Raw genomic sequence first — 13,063 nt, 5'->3', positions numbered from 1 at the left:
TCAGTGATTTGTCTGCCACGAGTATGGGGATAAAATAATGACTTCACGCTGAACTGCCCTCAGTTTATCTGTTGGAAGCCAAGGGTACATGTTCAGTTCCAGACACTAGAGTTAGATGCATATAGATGACTTAAAACAGGATATGAAGATCTATTACTAGCTGACATGTTTTTTTTAAATGTACGGTTGAAATGAAAAAATTATACTCTTCCTTTCGCTGATGAAACTGGCATAAATGATTTAAATCAAAGGTGTACATTCAATTTACTATATGTTAAATTAAAATATATTTAAATTATAATATTGTGAATAATAATCAATATAAGAAATATTATTTGTTTTGTGATGCATGCAATTTCTCAGATATGTTTTTATTTATTTTTGAGTTATGGCTGCTGAAACCTCAGCTTTGCCATTGCAGTAATGAATGACTTTTTAAAATATATTGGATTAGACAACTTCTTATTTTAAGTTGGAATATTATTTCACAATATTACTGTTTTTACAGTACGTTTGATCAAATAAATGCAGCCTTGATGAGCATAAGAGACTTCTTTCAAAAACAATAAAAAAATCTTATCAACCCCAAAATATATATCATATGTATTATATATACACATTTATGGCAAGAAACTTTCTAAATTCATCTGTGTAGCATAAAGTTGGACATTGACATCACTTCCTAAAAGCATTATAGTACCCATCATCCATCCTTTGGGGGGACACCCATAGACAAGACAGCAGAGCTGTAAAGTGCTTAAACCAAGTCCAGCTGGGTCTCAGGCGTCTTCCAAACAGAATGATCAAATTGATTTGCCGTGTTTTACTGAGGTACGGGCACGGCCGGGGAGGGATGTGGGGCTGGTCAACCGTAAAGAGACTCCTGCTGTCGGTCACGTCCTCTGTAGTGATGTAGTTTCTGAGAGTGGCTGGAGGCAGCTAGCGTTTAATGGCTTTAAGCCACCACCTCCCCCCCATCCCACAAGTCAAATTACCACACAGTGGGAGAAACATTAAACTGGGCACTGCTGATCGTTTGATGCAATTATGCTCATCTCAGCTGGTACTGGCGGTCCCAATTGGTGCCATCTGTTTACTTACGATGGGATCTTGTGCAATTCATTTGGCTGTATATCCGTCTGCGCGCCTCTCTTAGGGAGCCACTGGTACCATGCTCAGGCATCCCGTTACTCTGGTTTCTTAGGGGACTGAATTTCAAGGAAACAGAAAGTTTGTTCAGCTTCCATACCAATGAAGGCCTGTGCAGTGTCTGGAGGGGGTGAACTGACACATCTCTGCATCAAGAGCGACACACACTGTCTCAGACCCCTGGGACTCTGTTCTCACCCTCTCTCACTTGCCTTCTTTCTCATTCTCTTACTCGTTCGTCTTCTCTTTTAGTGTGTCTGCTTCTCCAACTTTGCTCTAGATCAGTGATTCCCAACCAGGGGTATATGGACCCCAAGGGGTAGTATGCTGGCAGGTTCCAGGGGGTCCTTGGAAAGATTTAGCTTAAACCTATGAAAACATGTTGAAAACAGTTTTAAACCATAACATTTTATGATAAATATAATAAAACAATATAATAAATAATATATAATAATATCAAATCAATTGTAATATATTTATATAAGAATATCAAATATTTTTTTCAATTAAAGATGATTTTTCAGTTCCTTATTAAAGAAAACAGAACTTTTTAAGGCGAGACACGGCAGGCAAAAACATCGATTTTTCATGCAGTGGTCAGTTTTGAGATTTTGGGCTAGTTTACTCCTTTAATATGTGTTCTTTCAAGCTGCTGTAAAGAAAACGCTGAAAATATACATTAAGATGTTTATTTTATTACATTTTGTTTACTTGCGGCAGTAAGTTTCTCCCGAATTTACCAGGAAGTTAGCATTACAACGCGACACGCCGAGCTCCGTCTGTTTACTGAAGTCTGTCATGACCGGTATCATTGTGAAGCTCTGAGTCTCCTGCACAACGCTATGTAACCCAAATATGGGCATTTCCTTTCTATCAGTAACCAATCGTGAATGTCCAAAGGGGGATTTAAAGCTAAAGACGATTTCTCATTTAGAGCTATTTAAATCTTTAACTGCCGTTTTCTCAAAATGAGTTTTTTGTCATTCTCCAGTAGAAACATCTCAAACTATGTAGCACCTATGTACACCAAACTTTCCAGTTATACACTTAGCAGTATTCTGAAGATATTTTCAGAGGGATTTGTTAATAAATCATTCCTGGCCTGATTTATGTGACATTTTAATAAAAAAAATATGGCTAAAATCAATTTTTTAAGGCTATGGACAGTATATTTTGATTTTCTAGGTAATGAAAGCATATATCCTGAAATCCCTTGAGTTTTTTTTTTTTTTTCATCTTGTGTGTTTTTTTTTTTGTTTTTGTTTTTTTCTCCATTAGGTCACCTGATGGAGTTTTTCGGTTCCTTGCCACTGTTGCCTTTGGCTTGCTCAGTTGGGGATATTTGGGGATATTTAATTTAATTAATCAATCAACAATACTATTGATCAGCATTACCAAACATGGACGTTTTCCACTAGAAACAAACATTGATGTATTGTTTTAATTTAATACTGTGAAGCTGCTTTGATACAATCTGTATTGTGAAAAGCGCTATGTAAATAAACTTGACTCGACTTGACTTGACTTGTAAACAAAATGAAAAAAGAATTTTGCACCTGGCTTTATCATATGTTCAGATCTATCTACCGAAAATATATGCAAAATCGTGCATATTTAATGAGATAATGCCTAATTTGCATAATTAAACACACATTTCTAAAACTTGTAATACATTTTTTTTATATACTTGTGTAAGTAATCAACTGAGGAAGTTTCATGGTGATATCTATTATTTAACATTTTTACCCTATTCACCTGTAGTGTCTCGCCTTAAATAAAATTTATACTTTTTTTTAGCAAACGCATAAAATGGTGACATTTAAAGACATGTTTTATGTTACAAAAGATTTCTCTTTTAAATAAATGCTGTTCTTTTGAACTTTTCTTTGATAAACTCTTTTCGACATTGAGAATAAGAAATGTTTCTTGAGCAGCAAATCAGCATATTGATTTCTGAAGGACAGCAGAAGACTGGAGTAATGATGCTGAAAATTCAGCTTTGCATCACAGGAATAAATTACACTTTAAATATATATAAACAACAGTTATTTTAAATCAATAATATTTCACACTATTTTTACTGTATTTTTGATCAAAATAATGCAGCCTTGGTGAGCATAAGAGACTTCTTCCAAAAATATTGGAAAAAAAAAATCTTACTGACCCCAAACATTAGTAGTGTATGGGATTATATATACTTGATCTGTTGTTCACCCACCATATAAATTGTTTGATTAATTATTTAAAAGTGACTTTATTAGCATTCATTTTGATGAGATTTTTTGAGAGAATGGGAACACATATCTGGCTTGTGTCAATAAAGGGGTACTTGAGTCTAACTGATGGGACTGTTGGGGTACATTAGGCTACTTCTCTTGACTTTCTTATCAGTCTAGATGTCATATATCTGTTCTTTGTCTTTTCTCTCATACATCAGATTGGAACAGACTGGGATGCTAAGGAAAGGATATTTCGGAACTTTGGGAAATTGATGGGACCCATGGACGAGCCTGTGGGAATGCAGAAATGGGGGAAAGGGTCAAATGTGACTGTGACTGTGGTGTGGATTGACCCCACCAATGTCATCGCTGCCACCTACGATATCCTGATCGACGCCAGTGCTGAATTCACACACTACAGGCCTCCGCTGAACCTGCCCCTGCGGCCCGGCATGTGGACCGTACGCGTGCTGCATCACTGGAGTCCTGTGGCAGAGACACGCTTTCTCATCACTCCCCTTACCCACCACAAACACCTGCCTATACGCCAAGGTGAGAGTTACACTGTATACGTTGATTCACAAAGTAAGAGCTTTTCTTTTGTTAGGTAGAAGATATTTCGGAATTATAAACCGTACAGCATTTGATGGAATTTATATAGCTTAATTGAAAGCATGGTGATAAACAACATTTACCATTTTACAAAAAAAGAAGACAACCTTTTTTTAACCATTTGAAACCATTTTAACCACTTCAAAAACTAAAACAACAATTGAAAATATTATCTTGGAAACTTTATTTGAACTAAACATTTTATTTGAACTAAAATGAAGCTAAATAACATATATTTTTAAAATGAACTAATAAAAATAGCAAAAGCACATAACAAAAATACTGAAACTTAAACTGAAACTCCATTTACACTTGACCACATAAATGTCTCCCCAAAACAATTATACACCCGATCTTCAATTCCTGTGCTATATGCAAATTCAATGGAGTTCACTTCAGTGAAGGCAACAGATATGCATCAGCTAATTTCAAAGATTTCAGTAAGAGAAAAAAAGCAGCATCAACACTGGTAAGATAATTTGGTGTCACTTTCAGTTTAATTTGCAGCAGTTTGCACGTCGGCTTGTGAAGAGATACTCAGCTACTCCTCTGCGGCGGGCCATATCTGTGGCAATGCGTGTTGTAGTAGTGTTGTCATATCTGGCTACTGGGAGCCGGTATACCACGCTCTCACACCTTTTTTTTCCTTTTTACATTTTAGGAGAAGTAAAATTTACATATGTGGCTTCAAGAATCAGATGCATCTATAATTGTTCAGTTTCGTTCGGAATGCGTCTCATACCTCCTCCTGAAGTGGTTTGAGTGATCGGATTTAAATAAGTCTCGAAAGCATTTCAGAGGGCATTTACACTTGGTCTTTTCATGATCCGATAGCAATCCGATCAGAGAAAATGCATAAAGTGACCAGGTGTAATCAGCCCCTAAGCTAATGTGGATGTTAAAATACTTTCTCTTTTTTCTTTTTTCTGACAACTCCTAGCTGAAAAAATGTGAAATCCTTTGCATTTTCCAATATGCAAACCATATCACTTGAGAAAATGCAGTTCAAAATACTCTTTGATAAGCTTTGATTTATGCTTTCTCGCAAGCTGGTATATATTTAAAACGGAATGAAAAAAACGCTCCTTTCTCCAGACGTAATGACTAATCCTCTAGCGTTTTGCATGCTCTTTTTGAAGACCATAGTCTGACACTATGGTACACTGTATATTAAACTGCCTCAACCTTTCAGGTCATCCCACCCCCTGCTTTCAAAGGCACTTTCTATCCTTCACATCTAGCTATGTGCCTGGGCCGCTTGGTAGCCTATAAATAGTCCCAGCTCACAGTCACGAATGAGTAATACACCACACCGGGTCACCTTTCATTGGAATAAACTCAAAAAGATTACTGTGCAGGGGCCACGATTGGTATCTCTAGCCCATTAGGGGACATTTAGAAATACTAAGCATGGTGTGCGGTCATCAGCAGATCTGTCCTCAAAACGCTCCTAATGAGGGAGAGGTTGTGATTGCGGTTCGACGTGCGCGTGTCGTGGGAATGGGCGGGTTATAAACGCACATGATTTACCAGACTGTCCTATGATTAATGTCTACGGCAGGCACAGAGTCTTTTCGTTCGCCGTGCTTCTGCACCCTCAGCTAATAAAAGTTTATGGAGTGTGTTTATGCGGCCAAGTTTGGTCGGCACGTTGTAAGCAACGACGCTTGCCTGTCCACACACTTCCTGGCGAGCGTGAAATGGAATGTTATAGAAGGGAGGAGAGGGACTGGGAAGGGAGAGGTGGGCGAACCTGGAGAGAGGGGTCAGGAAGAGACACAGAGGGCGATCTGTGAAGGGCGGCTGGAGAGAGAAGTGTGAGGAGCCTGAGGAATTTGCAGCTTTACCTCCAGGGCCAATGTGTCCTTCCTCACAGCTAAATGAGCCGTAGCTGATATACCGCAAGCTTGTGGTCTAGTTTATATGTGAAGATGTACCGTATTTAATATTTAAATAAAAATGATAGATTTTTGTATGCAATTTTGATAGAGATTTTGTAAAATCCCAGCTGTACAGTGTTATTTCATCCCTCAAAAAGAGACTGAATATGTTAAAACTGAAACTGCTCTTTTAAGCCATAGATGTTAAGTTACAACACAAGGCATCATGTCCTTGAGTTATCATCTTTTTCATATTTCTTAGAAATAGTCTGCAAAATTCAAAATTCACTTTTGATCAATTTAGATCTTCTCTGAACATTTAAAATAAAATGTTCTTTTTATGAATGAAGGCCAGTATCACTGAAACTAATACAGCTGAATGAATTTTTTCCCCCAATTTTAAACATTAATTATAGCCATTCAACATTACAGTGTAATTTATTAGGCTTCAAAAAATTTAACAACTTTTAATTTAAGTGAACTTAAAACAGTCCTGACATAAACCCATAATACATGTCATATTTACCTGTGCCCTGTGACATATTCATAAATTGAATAAAGTTATCAAACAGTCTGCACTGCATACATTATAAATTAAATATGGATTTACAAAAGTTCTTTAGTCAAGAGCAGTGAGTGATTTTCTCTGTTACCTTTGTTCTTCGATTAACTTTAATAATAGAGAGAATTAGTGGCTGCTGTCACTTTAAGACCTGGCGCTGCGGCACAAGTCGCAGATTTGACATGCGTCCCATTTTCTCACAACTCTTTACGTTTATTTATTTAACTAATTTAAGACGGCTCTTATGAGGATACTCGACAAAACTAACAAACAGCGCATTCTCTTTTGTTACATACGTCATCTGGTATAACTGAAACGATTGGCTATGAGCTACGTACAGGCGCATTTGATAGACATTCGTAGCGCCCAATAAACGTCTCTGGGCATTCGTAAACCACGCCTCAAACACGAGAAAATGAACATGTGGTTCCCAGACTACGTCTCAATGAGACGAGGTCTGACGTTAGCCAGGCTAGGTTTTATTAGTATTTAGTAGATTTTTACCCTCACAAAAACAACCTCGTCCACACATGACAGATAATTCTAAGCACAAACAAAACAAAGCTAATGTGGATGTTAAAATACTTTCTCCTATCCAACTTAACAAACATCAGCTTTAAAGTTCACTGCTCCCATGATAAACAGCATTGTTTATTCCCGACAACTCTCATAGCTAAAGAAAATGTTCTCGAGTCATCACCTTTTTCCCCCCAAAAAAATGAAATCAGGAAGACTGTACTTTATTTTTAATGTCTAAAAATGTAAAACGTTCCAGCAAATTCAGTCATAATCCCAGTTTTGCTTCGCTTGCATTAAGTGCTTGTGTGACTCATGGAAAAAAACTTTTTCTTCTCTCTCACAGAGGATGCTTTAAGAACGCACAACGGGCCGGCCAAGAACAGCTATATGGAGCAGAGTTTCCACGGCCTGAACCCCATCCTCAACATCCCGGTCCACTTGGGTCAGGTAGAGGCAGCCGAGCACAACGCAGAGCTTACGGGGTCTGAGCTGGAGCACTGGGTGGACAGTCTGCTGGGCGACGTGTGGTCAGCTGTGGACGTGTGTTCAACAGGCCCCAGTGGCTGTCCAGTCATGCAGACTTGCAGGGAAACGGTGTGGAGCTCTCTCAGCCCGGACCCAAAGTCCCAGCTGGGCCCACCTAAAACCAATGGACGAATCAGGTAGCAGCATTCACTGCCCTGAAGACTCGCCTTCTTTCCTTTCTTAGGCCATTTTGTTTCTATTATTTATTTTCCAGCATCGCTTGTGTGAATATGAGCAGAACGGACCTCTCTCAAACGCAAGACACGGCCCAAGAAAGTGTACGCTGGGAAGTTTTTAAAGATTATTTTAAAAATGTGCACCCTCTGGCTATCTCAAACTCTGAGTGCTCTAGTGATGTGAGTGCTGTCAGGCTTCTCTATATTTTATTTATTTTAATTACTGTGATTGAATCTTTGTCAACTGGACACAGCAGGTGATGCCTATGTGTAGGCGTTACGGCTGAATGCTGGGATTGGGATATTAAGCACAGAAAGGACCTAAGACCAAAAGGGATGTTTGTATAGTAAGCCTCTATATTTCAAATCAAACAAACTTGCACCTACCGTGAATGATGGAACGTGTTTTTCAACCTATACCTTATTAAAACCAGTTTTTCAGGTCATATATAATTGTTTAGCACAACATTGCTGGTTTCTTTTCGTTTTCAGAAAAATATGTCCCTTTTTATAAGCTTTTCACTGGATCAAATGCAGTGAAACAGGCATTTAAAGCCTTCAAACTCCCTTAATAAAGTCTCCTATTAGGTTTTAATAAGTTATCGGTTGAAAAACATCTGTTGAGAACAAAAATTGAGCTTTTGACAAGAAGAGGTGATCCAGTGCCGTGCTAGATGCCAAACTCCACAGAATCCTATTGCCTTTGGAGGCGGAGAGGTAGCAGATTGTAATGCCTGTTCAAAAGTGTACCGCGTTTTCCTCTTCTGTATAATCAAAATGGTCTTTTTTTTTGGTTATACTAGTCATAGATATCATATAATAAAGGCTAGATGTCTCGTGCGCGCTGCTGGCCAATGGAGGTCGACGTCCGCACGTGGCGGCCATCTTGCCACAGGCAGCTCGCTCACTCGTAACATTGTGTTTTAATGCTGCATGTACTTTTTAAATAACCATAACTTGCTCAATTTTCTACCGATTTTCATACGGTTTGGTTTGTTATAAATGTCAGAGATGTAGTTATGACACTGCATACATATGAATAATTATAAGATATTTATCGGAATTATAGCCGATTTGTAAATCCGTCAAGATTTCAGCGAGATAAGAGTATTTGTGTTCGTGCTGATCACTCACCTTACATCAGGTACCACAGAGCGCGCCAGAAAGCCTGCCTGTGACAAGATGGCCGCCGGTGATGCCGTTCGAGACTCCGCCGTAAGACATCTAGCCTTATATGAATATCTATGATACTAGTAGCCCATAGTGGTAGCTACAAATTAGTACAAATAATTGGTGGTTGCATGTTTGCTAGGCTAGCAGGGTGGTCAGTTAGCATTATGTTAAGCTGGCAGGCTAATCAGTCAGAAGTATGTTAGAAGGCCTCTAGGCCAGAGATATGCAGAGCTAGCATGCTTGAGAGTTTGCAAGCTAACTGAAAACAGAACAGGAAATGTTTAATTTGAGCATTTGCAGCTTTGGATATATAATGTGTTACGCAATATACACTACCATTCAAAAGTTTGGGGTTGATTTAGTGTTACTTTGTTGAAAGAAGTCTCTTTTGCAACAACAACAACAAAAAAGGAAATATTGTGAAATATTATTACAGATTAAAAATAACTATTGAATCATTGAAAGTAACCATTTAAATGTATACTTTTTGAATATATTTTAAATGAAATTTATTCCTGTGATGTCAAAGTTGAGTTTTCACTCCAGTGTTCAGTGTCACATGATCCTTCAGAAATCATTCTAATATGATGATTTTCTGTTCAAGAAACATTTCTGATATTTTTGTGGAAAACTTGAAAAACAAAATTCAGGGTTATTTTAATGAATCGAAAGATCAAAAGAACAGCATTTATTTGTAATAGAAATCTTTACAAGCATTAGAGATGTCTTTACTCTCACTTTTAATCAATTTAATGTGTCTTTGCTGAATAAAAGTATTGATTTATTTCAAAAACAAAATAATTACCCCAAACTTATCAACGGTAGTGTAAATTAAAAGACATTAGTTGCCGTCTAGCAAACAGAACATACATCATAAAGCAATTGTGTTTCTGTCTGTATACTAATATTTCTAATCGGGCATCAAATAGAGTACTCACTGAAGGTTCTTTCAGTTGGGAGAATCACTTTGGGATAGGATTCTGCGGAGCGACAGAAACTTGCATGATACCAGGCCACAATTTTTGAAGTGAGAGAGTCTAGAGTAGCTTGCGAAGTGTCTGAAGCGTCGTTCTGTCTGTATGCTGTTTCCCCTTCAGGCTCTTGAAACTTGAAATGGAAGGTGCCAGCTGTGCTGGCACACCACGACAAAATATGTAATTTCTTCATCTTTTTATTGTTTTATAATTGTTTTTTTTTCCTTTCCCCTGAACAAAGGTACTGGTTAGCTGAGGGTTGTAAGTTGGCTATTTATTCATGTTTATATAAATGAAATAGATATTTTTTTAGTCAATGACTAATGTCTATATGCTGTTTTTGCAGCTCATTCAATACCTTTTGTAAACAAGCTGCCTTTATTTACAAAGGCTATCATCCCAACCACATTACAACTATAAACACAAGATGCGGTACCAGTACGGTCGTTGGTAAAGACCTTTCCGCCCCTCCACCTGAGGTCCATCTGTTCATCTGTGTCATAAACTTTGAGCAGGAAACTAACTGGATTGACCTCAAGAACTGAGATTCCAGTCATTCTGCTTCTCATTTTCTTTATTCTAGTCTTTTTATATGAGCCAGTGTTTGGTATTTTGCCATATATTGCTCAAACGAACAAAAACGGACGTCGGTTGGACTGGCTGGTATAGCATCAGAGCAGTTTCAACAAAGTTCCTGGGCTCAGTAGCTTGGAGGATGCCTCAACCGCTTTCTTCTGCACGTGCGCCATTTGGATGTCACATTTTCCAGATCGGGCCGTCCGGATTACTCGCATCCATAATAATGATAGGGTGGCCTCTCAGATCTGACTGAGATGTATTTTTAGTGAGGAAGATTGCAAGCTTGCTGGACTCTACAGTTTGCATTGGACCAACATTTTCTCAGTTTTTACAAACCTTTTATGTTTCTACATTGCAAATGTACGACTCCATATTTAAACTGGGCTATTGTGGCTTGTTGCGCTCTCTCATTTGAGGAACGCGTCTCCTCTGGGACTCTGGGACCCTGGCCTAGCCATCACTTTGTATGCAATCTGATTGTTATCTGGTCCTGAGAGAGGTGGCGTCCCACCAAGGCTGCGCAAACAGTGAAATGTCATTGCTGTCATGTGATCCAAAGGTGGATGCGACCTTAAATTTTCAATAAAGCACTCTTGTCATTCATATGTTCCCAGCGGGGTGCGAAATTGGAATGCATTGTTATTTAAATTTTTTAATAGAGCGTCTAATGCTTGTCTAAGTGGTGTTACATCCGTACTGTACGTGTGAAAGTGCAAATAATTTGATATTCTTAAAAGAGAAATTAAATGAAATTATCTATTCACATACATCTCACTGACTTCTGACTTAGAATCTTGGCTTGTTGACATGTGAGGATTCAGCCACTGGATAGTTGAATATTAATGTTAAGAACCATTTTACTTTTAAAGGTGAAGTGTTTTGTTTTATTCCAATTTTAAAATACTTTCAACTATTCCAGTTTAGTGTGCAAACGCTTCCCAATGAGTGCAAACACTGGCTTTTCTAGAACTGCTCTGGGCTGCGTTTCCCAAAAGCACCGTAAGCCTAAGTTGATCGTAGAGACCATTGATGGGAAACAAGGGGCTGTTTGGGACCATTTGGGGCTGGGCTACTTGTTTCAGAACATTGCGAGATGGGACATGGCCTTAGACAATAGGTTGTGTTCGACTTTAACCGACAAACGAGAGTTGTCGCTTGCAGTAGAGGAGTTAAAAACGGAGGCATGCCGTCAGATTACATTTTTTTTTTTTTTTGCTGTTATAAAAACATGGATTTGTGAGCATAAGGGTAACTGAAGGTGTCAGAATAAACATGAAACACGTCATCGGAGAAGCTGCGCAGATTAAGCCAGCCGGTCGCTCTCGAATCGCTCTTACACTGATCGGTCAGCAAACACGCAAAATAATATTTGCATTTGTTTGTTGCTACATAAATTAGACACTTCACCTTTAAAGGCCAAAATTTAATCCTGTCATGATTTTCTCACCCTCATGTCATACTATGGAGCAGAAAAGAAGATATTTTGAAAAATATTGTTTTTCTCCATGCAACGAAAGTCAATGGGGTTAGAAACAACATTGGACCCCATTGACTTCCATTGTACGGACAAAAAAAAGACAAAATATCTGTAAATAATGACAGAAGTTTCATTTTTATCCCGTTAATATCACTGTAATGGATGGATCTAACCTCACAAATACAGCAACATACCTCTTTCTTTCACATTACTTACAATTTGAAATGTATATTCTAACATTCACATTAAAATGATATTTATTACTACATCACTCAGACATCTCTTCTGTACTATAACTATTTTGGTAGGAATGACAATGTAAAGTATTTTATATTGGAACGATGTTCATAAAGTATTGTAAATAACGTTGTTTTTAAAAAGAAGCGTCAAAGTGGGTCAGGTGTTGGTGTGTTGAGTGGCGCTGTAGACCATCAAAACGTTCATGTGAAAGGGTTTGTGAAGGGCTGTACTAGTCTGAGTGTGTGGTTCGGCTCTTAATGAACATTTTTGCCTTTCAGAGAATCTCATGCCAGATTTGCCGTTCTCTGTGCTGGAATGTTTTGTTGAGCAACTGTTGCACAATTTATTTAAACTCTTCAGTCGGAGGGGACCTCTGTGCCTTAGCTGTTGTTCCCAACCTTTGTTTCTGTAAGCATTGAACATGTCGTCTCTGTGTCTTTCATTTCTCCACAAAACCAAAAAACTGCTGTTGTAAATGCCTTCTGTATCAATGTTCTTTCGGTTTTGCTGTTCTTTTCTTCATTCTGAATTTTTGAATAAAAAAAAAACCTCCTCTGTCATCTTATTTCTCCTCATCAGATATGATGCTTGAATATCACATCAATAACACACAGCAGGAGAACCATCTGTGTGAGGCTCCTACTTCTAAAGACAGTCACATTAGCAGTAGATAAAGCAGCTGACATGCGGAGCGCTGCTCTTTTACGCCGTTACAAGACACGAGGGTGGAGATGAGAATCTGGTGCTCTCTCTCTCTGTCCCTAAAGATGTGTGTGGTCCCCTGGGGCTGATTTCAGGACTCCCTGCATCCCTCTATCCAGGATCAAAGAGCCACTTTTAGCGCATCGATCTTGTGCTACTTCCACCGACTTACTGAATAGGAAAAGGAGGGCTAATTAGCCACTACATACGGCACACACCTGTCTCACCTGCAGCGTGGAAACACAGCTGCCCCTTTTTAGTCTGTCGGTCGCTGAT

The 13,063-nt window shown here is 38.5% G+C and overlaps 1 protein-coding gene across 1 annotated transcript in view; it reads left to right on the top strand.

Moving 5' to 3' along the window:
* The window catches only part of xylt1 (xylosyltransferase I), a 71,665-nt gene extending 59,015 nt beyond the window's left edge, over positions 1–12,650 (top strand). The window contains exons 10-11 of the mRNA XM_084114526.1: positions 3,587–3,920; positions 7,285–12,650. Of these exons, the coding sequence (XP_083970652.1) occupies positions 3,587–3,920; positions 7,285–7,607 (657 nt within the window). The 3' untranslated portion in view covers positions 7,608–12,650. The remainder of the gene's footprint in view (positions 1–3,586; positions 3,921–7,284) is intronic.
* The last annotated feature ends 413 nt before the right edge of the window (positions 12,651–13,063 follow it).

The sequence above is a fragment of the Abramis brama genome (assembly GCF_963993115.1).
Source record: "Abramis brama genome assembly, chromosome: 1".
Lineage (NCBI taxonomy): Eukaryota > Metazoa > Chordata > Actinopteri > Cypriniformes > Leuciscidae > Abramis > Abramis brama.
This window is presented reverse-complemented; position numbering and strand designations above follow the sequence as displayed.